Source organism: Choloepus didactylus, chromosome 6 (assembly GCF_015220235.1).
Source record: "Choloepus didactylus isolate mChoDid1 chromosome 6, mChoDid1.pri, whole genome shotgun sequence".
NCBI lineage: Eukaryota > Metazoa > Chordata > Mammalia > Pilosa > Megalonychidae > Choloepus > Choloepus didactylus.
This window is the reverse complement of record NC_051312.1, coordinates 22,054,321-22,066,771: the sequence shown is the minus strand read 5'-3', so window position 1 is coordinate 22,066,771 and position 12,451 is coordinate 22,054,321. Positions and strand designations below refer to the sequence as shown.

Here is a 12,451-nt window from a genome sequence, read left to right as displayed (position 1 = left end):
CCTTAATTTAAAAATAGCTCTCAAAACTTAATAATATGAAGATAAAAGGAAAGGAAAACAATTAAAAATGTACAAAAACTTGAACAGGCACTTCACCAAGAAGATATACAAATGGCAACTAAGACAAGGAAAAGATTTTCATTTTCATTCATCATTAGGGTAGGTCTAGTGGTGGCAAAGACCCTCAGCTTTTCTTTTTCTGATGTATGTCCTAATTTCTCCCTCATTTTAAAGACAGTTTATTTTGTTTTCTTTCAGCATGTAAACTATATTCTCCCAGTGACTTTTTCCCTCAATTTTTTCTGATGAGAAATCTGCACTTCATTTTACATAACATGTTTTTCTTTCTTGCAGGTTTCAGAGTTCTCTCCTTGTCCTCTTATTTGACAGTTTGACTACAATATATTTGGACACAATCTTTAAGTTTGTATTTCTGGGGTTATTGGGTTTTTTTAATGTGTGCTTTCATGTCTTTAGTAAATTTGGGAGGTTTTCTGCCATTATATCTTTGAATATTCCTTCTTACCCACTCTCTCTTCTGAGACACCCATTGGATATATATTAGTATGCTTGATGGTGTACCACAGTAACATAGCTTAGACTTTATTCATTTCTTTTCAGTGTTTTTACTTCTTCTCCTGAGATTGAATCATTTCATCTGTCTTATCTTATAGTTCACTGATTCTTTATTCTGCCAGCTTCAATCTACCCTTGAAACCCACTAAAGTATTTCTTATTTCTTAGGGTGTAATTCAACTTTGGTTTTTTTGTTTGGTTTCTTTTACACTTTTATATCTTTATTGAGGTTCTCTTATTGTTCATTCAATGTTTTATGATATATTTTAATTCCTTCTTTATTTTCCTTTTCCTCCAAGAGCATATTGAGGATTTTTTTTCCAATTTATGTCTTTGACCAGTATGTCAAAAGTCTGTTTCCTTCATTGATAGTTTCTGACTTTTATCCTTTTCCTTTGGATGGGTCATTATTTCCTTTTCTTTGTTTTTCTTAAAAACAAAAAACAAAAAACAAAAAAACAAAAAACTTTTGTTGCACACTGTAAATAATAATATTTTTTGTTTGAAATATGGGATTTAGTCCCTGAGCTGTTTCATAGGTTTATATCCAGATAGTGGTATGACATATGTCTCTTTGAGTGATAGGAGCTAACAAAAACAGACAAATCACTGCAAATCATACTTCAACTGTCTTCAAAATTTGGTTCTTTTGTACCATGCTGTCCTTCAGAGTTTAGCCCTCCAGTCAAGCACATTAGCCCAAGTCAAATAGGATGTGCAAGGTCAAGAACATCAGGCATAGGCAAAAGTGTAGGATCCTCTGCTTCTTTTCTGAGCCTGTGTTTTGTCCCGTGGAGGTGCTTATGGTCTTAGAAATTCCCCTGTTGATTGGCAAATGAATGTCCTCCAAGTTCTAAAGTCCTGTATTGTGTTTCTTAAAACCAGGGATCCTTTACTCCAAGCCTCCTTCATGATTGTTTCTTACTTTACTTCAGCTGTCCAAGAGCTTCTTCAGTGTGCAGTGAAAATTCTGGGAAAGCTATTCAGAGATGAATGTTTTAGATCAGTCTTGCAGATTGCTTCTGGATGGATGGGAACCAACATACATGAACCCCAGATGTACCTAGAGAATATGCTTCTTCCACGAGAACAGAGCCAGGGACCAACAATGAGAGTGTAAGTCTGCTCCTAACAGTGCCTTAGAGTGGGTGGGCAAGAAGCAAGCTTCTCCTACCAGTTTCAAGTTGTATTTTCTTTATTCAGCACTTTCCAAGTTACAGTTAGCCTTTAACTGTTTTCTGGAGTTTAAGGAAGCGGCTCTGTCAGGTTTGGTTAGTTTTGCAAAGATTCTGTGGGCAAATAGAAACTTGGAGTGACTATGTTGCCTTCTTGAATGACTGGAGGCTACAAAATAATTTAAAATGAACTGAAATAATTTAAGGATGCAAATTTTATCCCCTAGAGAAATCACTGGAAATACAACAAAATGAGGTATGGTGGAAACAATACAATAAAGGGAATAAAATTTAATAATAAATATTTTATTAACCCAAAGGAAGCCAGGAAAGAGATCAGAAGTCCAAAAATGGATGACATAAATTGAAAATCACACATCAACAATTATTTTAAAAGTAAATACATGAGCCACTACAATTAAAAGACAGAGTAATTTATTCAATTAAATGTAAACTCAGCTATATGGTGTTTATAAGAAACTGGTTAGTTTGATTAAATAAATATATACCCTGTGAATACAAATATATAAAAATACTAAGCTATTGTGAAAATATAGCTGTATTAGAAGAAGTAGACCTCTGTATTCTGGAGACATAAAGTTATAAAAGTTCCACATTTGTATACTGGTGTCAAGATGCTGAAATACAAATGTTAATATGTGGCAAGAACCTAGGAAATATTTTAAATATTTATAAACATAGTTTTGTTCTAAAATGAAGAACTATGAAGATTCATACAGTTAATTTCCTCACTGAGGATTCTGAGCATTCCTGTATTATTCTGTGTGTATTGATGAATGTTGTGCAGTGCTTTATGTAAAGTTATTGTGAAAATTTTATTGTCTCTATTTTTACCAAAGAGTTCCCATAGTTTGAATAATTTGAGTCAATAAAATATAAAAATGAGGAGAACATATAAAAGTATAATATAACTATAAAGACAATTTTTCAGTAAAATATAAAAATTCTTAACAGAGCTTCAAAACACATAAAGTAAACTTTGACAATATTAAAGACAGCAATAGATTTTTAAATAAATAATGGTATTGAATAAGTTTCAGGGATAAAGAGTTAACTGCATTGAAATCTAAGAAAAGGAAGTCAGTTCCTTTCTGTTTCTCACTCCCAATATTCTGCAAAAAACATGTTACTAGTAAATATAATCTATTGAAATCCCAGCAACAAAGATTCAGATAAATAGATTAGTTATAAAATTAGTTTTATAAATTATTCTCTCTTCAACCTTTATTACATTACTCAAAATTTCACTCAGTGACTATGAAAATTGGCTACAATGTTGGGTAAAAAAAAAAAGCAAGTAAAAAGCTCACTCCTAGTGATTTTGCAAGTTATAAGCTGTCCCTATTCGTATGACATTGAAAAGTAAAATCTCCATTAGTCTCTCATTTGGCTTAAATTCCAAGGTCACCAATTGTGAAATAAATTATGCTAACTTTTTCATCTCCAATTAAGTGTGGCACAGTATCACTAAATTTTTGATGAAGAGAAGAATTATACTCCTGAAAGTTCAAATATAATCTTATCTCAATTATAAAATACATTATTTTATGAGACCTCAATCCATACCAACAAATTCCCTCCTGAAATTTTGGAGTATAAACAGTTTTACATGTAAAAGTTACTTCCAAATCTACATGAAAATTTATATCAATACATTAATATTTGCAAGATTCACAAGAAATCATTTGAGCTGATTTTATATAGAGAGGAAGCGATTTTTTTGCCATTAATTACAAATTCTTTCACATCTCAGCAATCATTTTTACTTTCTTCTTTTCTTCCTTGTTTATTATAATAAAATATTAGCAAAGAACACTAAAAAATAAGTTGCAGAAACATTTTTTTTTTGGATGAATACAGCAATAAATCTGCTGTGTCAATGAACTGGTTGAAACTGCCAAAGCCGAATGGAGAAATTACACAATATTTTCCTTGTGATACCTCAAAAATCCCCATTCATCAGCTGGTTCATACTCCTAAAGAACTGTTATGCTGCACCAGCCAATGCAAAATACATGAAATTATGAGTTTTAAAAAAGTCTAATATAACTGAGGTCAAGGAGCATTATGAATATTTAGTGAAAAATCTAGATGTTACTGAAAATATAGCATGATAAAAATTATGTGAACCCATAAGTATACATATAAATAATTAGCTATGCATAAAGGAAAATAATTGCAAGAAAAAGCATGTCAAGATTTACAATTATGAAGAATTTTCATTTTCTTCTTTGAATTTTGCTGTATTATGAACAAATGTGTAATGAACAAAAGTTTACCCCATGATATGGTCACACTTTTAAACATAAATATATTTCATGATGAAAAATGTGCCATTTCATCCCTGGTGGTTAATGAGCTGGGCTTTCAGCCACAGGATAATTAAGTATTTCTCTAAAAAACTACCTTCTTTATTACACAGTCAAATATTACAAGACCTCAAAAGAATACCAAAAAATCATTGTCAAATTATGTGTCTTCTAAGACAGAAGAAACTCTTTGATTCAAACATAATATTGATGCATTACTCTCTGGAAATATGCCACATAATCTCTTTGGAAATTGGTCCCAGAAATGGCTGCATGGGGCATAGCAATCCTCAGTATAAGAGATGCCTTGGCATTAGCAGGGGGAAAGGCAGGAATACTCTGCTCTGCTTTGGTTCGCAGAGGGTCCTTGGTATGTTTGTGAGACATAATTTCAAGGGCTCTTTCCATTTGACCAGGATCTGAACAAAATTTGGGGGTTGATATATTTTACCTCAGATTTAAACAAAAATGCCTGTACAAAAATTTAAAAATTACTTATCGCCAAGAAAACAAATGTTATGTCATAGAAATTTGCAGTTCCTTCAATGATTTACATATTGTATATGTGGGAAAAAACTTGATGTCACATTTTTAGACATGTCATACTTGAAGTCTTTTACCTTTGACTCAGGGTAAGTATGTTATTATTCTCTAAGTTAGAAGGTTTTTGATTTGATCAAATAAAATGAGGCTATTAGAAGAATATCCATATCCATAGACAAATAATTTAGGTTTTACCTAAATAATGCCAGGATTTGTTGAAATGGCAATATAGAATTTGTGGAATCAGAATGTACCAGCAATGTACATATATTGAAAATATAATATTTGGAAGAAATTTGATTTTAAATAATCAAGTTAAAAATGTATTGTTATCTTTTGAAAATTAATATTAATATTAGGTATGTAATATTAATGCAATCAGTAAAGTGGCCTAGGATTTAATTTCTTACCAGTCATTGGCATTACGTAATATTGGATACAAAAGAACAGAAAATGATACATTGAAACTTTCATATTCACTACATACTTACATTAAATATGTTTACTTTTTTCTGAAACTAATTGTAAATAGGGTATAATGTGATGAACAAGCTTTCTGAATTCAATCAATTTCTGTAGAATCATAGAGCCAACACTTAATTGTTATGACCCTGGATAAGTTTATTTAACTTTCTGTGCCCTTTTCCTCATCTAAAAAATGGAAACAATAGTAATAGGTATGAAATGACATTTTCATCTGGAGAATTGTGTTAATAAAGGGAAGAATTTATAACACTCTAATTTCATCTAGTAATTCAATATATATGAGATTCTACTGTATAAAATGTAAATAGTGTTTTATACTCAATTTACATTTGGCAATCAAAGTAAGAATTTTTAAGTCACATTGTGCAAACTATTCTTTATTATAAATTTTTAAAATGCAGGCTCATTCATGTAAACATAAAAACTTTTTGAAGTCATGCCAAGTATCACCTTTGATTTCTCAACAGTTCATAACAGTTGAATGCTATGGAAAGCAGGAATAACACAAATGTGTCTGACTTCATCCTTAAAGGATTGACAGAATCTGAAGAGATCCAGCAGGTCCTCTTTATGGTATTTCTCCTCATATATATGATTACTGTGCTGGGGAATGCAGGGATGATACTGATAATTCACCTGGATCCCCAGCTTCACACCCCCATGTATTTTTTCCTCAGTCACCTGTCATTTCTTGACCTCTGTTATTCAACAGTCATCACACCTAAAACCTTAGAGAACTTACTGACTTCCACCAGTTATATTTCATTCTTGGGCTGCTTCACTCAGTTGTATTTTTTTGTCTTCTTGGCTGCCACTGAGTGTTTCCTTCTCTCTTCAATGGCCTATGACCGCTATGTAGCTATCTGCAACCCTCTTCATTACCCTGTTGTTATGTCCAAGAGGCTCTGCTGTGGCCTCATCATGGGGTCCTACATGATTGGATTTACTGACTCCTTGGTCAATGTTCTTTGCATGAACAGTTTGCTTTTCTGCAAATCTAATGTAATCCACCACTTTTTCTGTGACACAGCCCCAATTTTAGCCCTGTCTTGCACTGACATTCGTGACATTGAAATCATGATATTCATTCTTGCTGGTTCCACAATAATGGTGTCTCTTATCACAGTCTCTTTGTCCTATGTATCCATTCTGTCCACTATCCTGAAAATTAATTCCACTACAGGAAAGTGCAAAGCCTTCTCTACTTGTGCCTCCCACCTCCTGGGAGTCACCATCTTTTATGGCACAACAATTTTTACTTATTTAAAACCAACTAAGTCTTACTCCTTTGGAAAGGATCAGGTGGCCTCTGTGTTTTATACTATAGTGATCCCCATGCTGAATCCACTCATTTATAGCCTTAGGAACAAAGAAGTGAAAAATGCTCTCATTAGAGTCATGCACAAGAAAGAGGGCTCCAGGAAATTGAAATGAGAGTGATGCTGAATATTCAAGGTTTTCTTTTCTTTCTTTCTCATTGGGTATTTACTTGATCTTTCTCTAAAAATATTAACACCCTTCAATTAATTTGCATTTCTGTTGAGCCATCCACTACATCACCACACATGATCTAGAATATTCCCAAGAACATGTTTAGAAATTTTCATAATAATTGGAAGCCATGAAATATATACCATACCTGTGGTCTAAATATATGTGTTTTTAAGGGCAACTATTATGAAAAAAATGTGGTGTCATCTTTCAAACTGTATCATAGAAATCCTCATGCATGTTTCAATTTTGGAGAATTTCATTATGGAGATCAGGTTTGAAACTCATTCCATTTATTCTGTAGAAAAGAAACAGCACCATTGTAAAGAGTGCTGCTTTGGACTGGACAATCCAGCTGTACATGTATGGATCTGCCAGCTCTTAGGCAGACTTTCCCTTGGTCAGTCTCTGAAAGTTTAAGCATCAGTTTCCTTAACTATAAAAGAAAAACAATATTTCCAAATCCATAGAGTTATTTCATCAGGCTAATTATAGTCTTGCAAAATTTTGATTACATGGTGTGTTTTGTTATGAAAATATTCACTTGCACTGACATTTGATTTGTAACTTTTGGTTAATCTTATTGATAAACAAACTGCTAAAAAGGGAAAACAGCACTTCAAACATTTGGTGTCAGAGCAAAGTAGAAAAGTAAAATATTGTGGTGGAATTCAATTGTAGAAAAAATTTGTAAATATTTTCAAATATTAAAGAAAGTAGAAACATCCCAACACCATTTTTGATAGTTTTTTCATGGTCTTTTAGACTACTATGTAGGTATGTGTATGTTTATATTACATATATATTCCAAATTTTTATCTTTCTATTTTTTTTTGCATTTTCCATTTTACACTTATCAGGGTATCACTTAGTAATTGCTTTGTCATTTAAAGTTGGGAGACAAATGTTTTCTTGGTGCATGGGTGAGATTGAGATTCTCATCCTGCAATGTTTAATACCTGAGATTTTGTAAATTCATCAGGTTAAATTCTGCAAGCAGTAATATCTCACATATGTCTAACTGCTAACCATTTGAAAATGCTACCATTCTGTGCTGTGTTATTATTATTTCTTTGTTTAAATTCAGTATGATTAAAATTGGTGTTTTGCTCCTGATTTTTACAGGTTTGTTTGTTATTTAAAAATAAATATATTTTCAACTTAAAGGTTTGGCTTATTTGTTTAATTTTTTAGTAAAGATTATAAAGGTAAGAATTCATGATGAATCTTCATTTTGTGATGTCTCATAAATTTCTACAGGTAAGTTGCTAAAATTTCCTTTTAAAATCCTCAACAAATAAGGGATTACAGTTTTAAATTTCTCTGCTATTCAAAGTTCATATAATGAAATGTTTTCCCCATTTTCCAAGTATTTGATTATAATAAAGTTCAACCTGTTTTAGGCATAAAATTATTTAATGACTTCATTGGTTAACCACTATTCATTAATTGATTCAAATTATTAAAATAGTCATTATTTTACTTCATACTCTAAATTTATGTGAAAATTTTAACTTAGCCAGTATAATAAATAAATGATTTAATTATGGCATTTTAATTTGAAATCTATTGTTCAGAATCTTTATTTTTTGCAATTCCTCTTTGCATTTTTACAATGAGAGATGTCTTTGAAAAGCATTTATTTTTTAATAATATAATTTTTAAATTGATCACTCATCTTGTATATGCATTGTATCTCTTCTTATGTTTTAGGCCCTATATTTTCTGGTCTTTTTATGAACTTTGCTGACCTTTCTTTCATTTATGTAAACTTCACTGATTTAGAAAGTGTATCCTATTGATAGTGACAATGATGGTCACCAGGTTCTATAATTTTATAGACAGTAATAGATGCAGTAAATGCTTACTTTTTAATTAAATTGAGAATACCCAAACCTCTTATAGTATAGTCCAGTGAGAAATTATATTTTTGCTAAATATATGTAATATAACCTTTGGGCAATATAAAAACACTAGATTATTCTCATTTTCCCTCTTATCCATATTTATATCAGTACGTAGATCATATTTTATGTAAAATGTGGTCTGAAGTTTTCTTTTTTTTTTTTTTTGCTCAGAAAACCTCAAATATGCTTGCTTGGTTTAGAGATGGTTTAGAGAAAAATCATACATGAACTGCAGAACTCCAATAAATACACCTCTCATTAATATCTTGCATTTGTGTGGTGATTAATGTGGTAACATTATTTTAATTATGCTGTTAATTATACTCCATAGTTTACATTAGGATTCAATGATTGAATTGTACACTCTTTCTTTTTTATTCTAGTAATATATATACAACCTAAATTTTTCCCTTTTTACCATATTCAAAATCCTTTTGTTCATGGTGCTAACAATTCTATGTACTTCAAAAGTCCAACTATTTAAATAATGAAGAAAATAAGATTTGAATACCATATGGCAAATTATGAGCAGTAGTTTTGGTTAGCAAATGTCTGATTTTCTACATTAATGGCAGAAAAAATCAATTATATTTACTGACCACCTACTGAGTGACAGACTGTATTCAACATGCTTGAAGTCTGTAATTAAACTGGCTATCTTCACAAGATAACTCTCAGATAGGTACTTGCAATATCTACAATTTAATATCACATAATGGAAAGCCATCTTCCTTCTTGTCTGGGCAAAGACTTAAGAGTAATTCTGGAATTATGTCTTTGTCACACGTCTCACATTCAGTCCATCAGCTTATCATATTGATTCTCTGTACAGAATAAATTTGGAGCATGACTATTTTATAACACCACCTCTGCCACCACTCTTGCCCAAATAACCTACCATCTCAGTCTTTAAATTGCTGGATGAAGCCTCCTAATTTGTTTCTCTGTTTTCTGCCTTGTTCCCTCTGAGCTTAATCTTAATTTAAGAACCAGAGTGATACTAATAATAAAGTAAGTTGGATCATGTCATTTTGTTCAAATAACCTACAAGATTTCCCATAAAACTAAGAGTAAAATTCAATATTTTTACAAGAGCCACTATATCCATAATGTTCTTGCCCCCTCCCTTACTCCTAACAACTCATCCTTTGTCACTGAGTCTGTCACTCTCTCTTTGGAGTGGCCACACAGGCCTCCTCACACATCCTTATACCCATTACTCCTGATGCTTCTTGGATTTTTTTCATTTTTTCCTTGTTCCTGAAATTTCCTTCCCCCAGATAACTGCATAGATTTTTTCTCATTCTCTTCCTCATAAGACCATGCCTTACCACTATTTAAAATCACACCTGCCCCCATCCCTTGTCCTTGCTGCATTTGTTTTTCATCGCTGTTAACCCATCTAATGTTCTATTTATTTTGTTTGTGTCTTTTGTTTCTTCTCGGTTTTCCTCTGCAATGAAAGCTCTGTGAGCACATGTGTTTTTCAATGCTCTATCCCCTACACTTGAAGAGTGCCTCAGTAAATGTATTTGGATGGCTTGGCTGAATTTTACTGATAATGAAACTGGGACACAGAGAGATTATAGAATGTGTTCATGGTCAGGAAACAGCATCAAGGGCAAGCTCACATTTGTACCCATACAGACTGACTTTAGAGCCATGTATTTCATCGCCACTGTATGATATGCCTGCCCTTCTACAAAACTATACTACTTTTATTAGAGAAAAAAAATAGAATTATTTACTAAATTTTTAAAAAATAAAAACAATGTGGTCATTGAGAGGTTTACGTTGCTGGCAGACATTCATTAACATGCTGAAAGAAGACATGTGACTTTGGAAATACCAGCCAAGTCTTTCCAAACATAAATGTATCATCCTATTTACAGAAAGGAAGAATTTGTAAAGGAAGGAAAGATTTATTAGGTGATGGGTTTGGGCTGCAAAGAGAACTGTGTAGTACAGGCTGCCCTGTGTGAGAGAGAGATTCAAAATCGCTGTGTCTCAACAAAGGGGAAAGTATTATCCTTGGATGTAACAGTGCAGACTTTTGCAGAATAGAGTTTATGGCAACTCTTGCCTATGAGGTAATCCTGGGACCCAAGTTTCGTCTATGTTGTTGCTCTACTGTCTCCCAAGTGCTTGTTCTTTTCTGCATGGTTAAAGAGGCTTCACATAGCACTCTGTCCACATTCAGTGTTCAAGTTGTGAAAGGAATTCCCACATTTTAGTCATGTGGAAGAGTTTTAAGAAAAAATTCAATTTCATGAATAGATACAGGGCTGCTCAGGTTACCCATTTTTCTGGTTTGAACATCTTTAATAGAAATGAAGGGTACATTTCATCTAAATTATGAAATTTAACAGCAAAAGGATGTTCATAACATTTTATTACTATCTTTTCAATATTGTGGTTAACTGTATTGTTATCTCTTCATTCATGCCTTATTTGGCAATTCCGTCCTTTTTATTTTCACAATGATTGTTCTAGGGAATATTTGCCTTCAAGTAGTAGAGATCCAATTTATCTTTCCCATTCTTTGCACTATTTTTGTCATAAATTTTAATTTTATAAGTGATTCAAGCCCTGTAATGCATCACTGAAATTTTCCCTTAATCAGTTATTATTAAAGCAATTAAATTTTTAAAAATCCAATATTTGATATATTTACCTTCAGATTTACCTTTTAAAATTATTTATTTGAGTACACCCAAGTTTCCTTTTGTTATCAAACTGCTCCTGCCTGGAAAATTTTTGAAGCATAAGTCTGCTGGCTATAAATTATTTCTCTCTGTGTGTATGTTTATTAATTAAACTGAAAAAGTCTTTATTTTGTTTTTATTTTTGAATGCTATTTCAGTGAGTATTGAATACTGCAAAAGTGGTTATTATTTTTCAACATTTTAAACATGTCTCTCCATTTTTTCTGGCATGGATCATTTTCTAATGTATACATGTCTAGTTTAATTCTCATGGCTTTTCTTCTGTATGTGATACATAGTATCTTCTGACTGCCTTCGTAATTTACTACTTATCATTGATGTTCAGCTCTGAGACCAAATAGTCTAGATGTGATTTTATTTCTCATTGCAGTGAGGACGAACACAAGCTATGGGAAAATGTGCAGTTTCTAAGTCAAAGCATTTTGGAAATGACCTATTATAGGATTTAGGCTCTGGATGGATAATTAGCAAGAGTGTATAAGGAAGCCAAGGCTTGTTATTCAATTGGATGCTGTCAGAGAGCAGAACAAATTCCATGACTGGGTACCTCAAAGTATATTTTCTGTTGTTTGACAGACTAAAATAAGTATAAAGTTATAAGTGGTAAAGTAACAGCAATTCCTCATGTATTAAGAATGGAAAAGGAGGATATTTGGTATTTTGTGGGATGCATAGTGACCTTGTCTGAATTCCTTGCAACTTGGCCAGTTTCTCTCATGAGCATTGGGAAGAGACCTGCAGAGACAATATTGAGAGTGAATGCAAAACCCTTGATTCTAGAGCTCAGGGCTTTTCCCTGTTGACACTGTAGCCCATACTTGGCTTTCACAGTTCTATAATTTTTTTGTATTCTCTCAAATCTGCTCACACAGTAGCCACATCTGTCTCCCATCTTCTGAAAAATTGATACAGTTCATTTGTCCCATCACCTCTTCTTTGAGGGGCATGTACCTCCTTGGTATTTTATTTCTTAGAAGTTTCCAACCTTTCCTTTTAAGTGGGCTCATGAAAAGTTATGGTTTTTAAGATTATTGGCTTTTTAAAAACCATCAGGTCTGAAGAAACATTCTTTGCAGATTTCTACATCCTAAATCATAATATTAAAAAATGTAATTCTTTTTGACTCTACAATTACACTGTTGAAGGAAATTTTAAAACTTATAGTCATTGTTCTGGCTTCATATATCTCTTTTGTATATAATTCCACACCTGCCAGT

At 32.4% G+C, this 12,451-nt stretch overlaps 1 protein-coding gene across 1 annotated transcript; it reads left to right on the top strand.

Annotated features, from left to right (window-relative positions):
* Nucleotides 1-5,596: 5,596 nt before the first annotated feature.
* On the top strand, nt 5,597-6,544 carry LOC119537941 (olfactory receptor 8H1-like). The gene has a single exon (XM_037840580.1). The coding sequence runs from the start codon at nt 5,597-5,599 to the stop codon at nt 6,542-6,544; it is 948 nt and encodes a 315-aa protein (XP_037696508.1).
* The last annotated feature ends 5,907 nt before the right edge of the window (nt 6,545-12,451 follow it).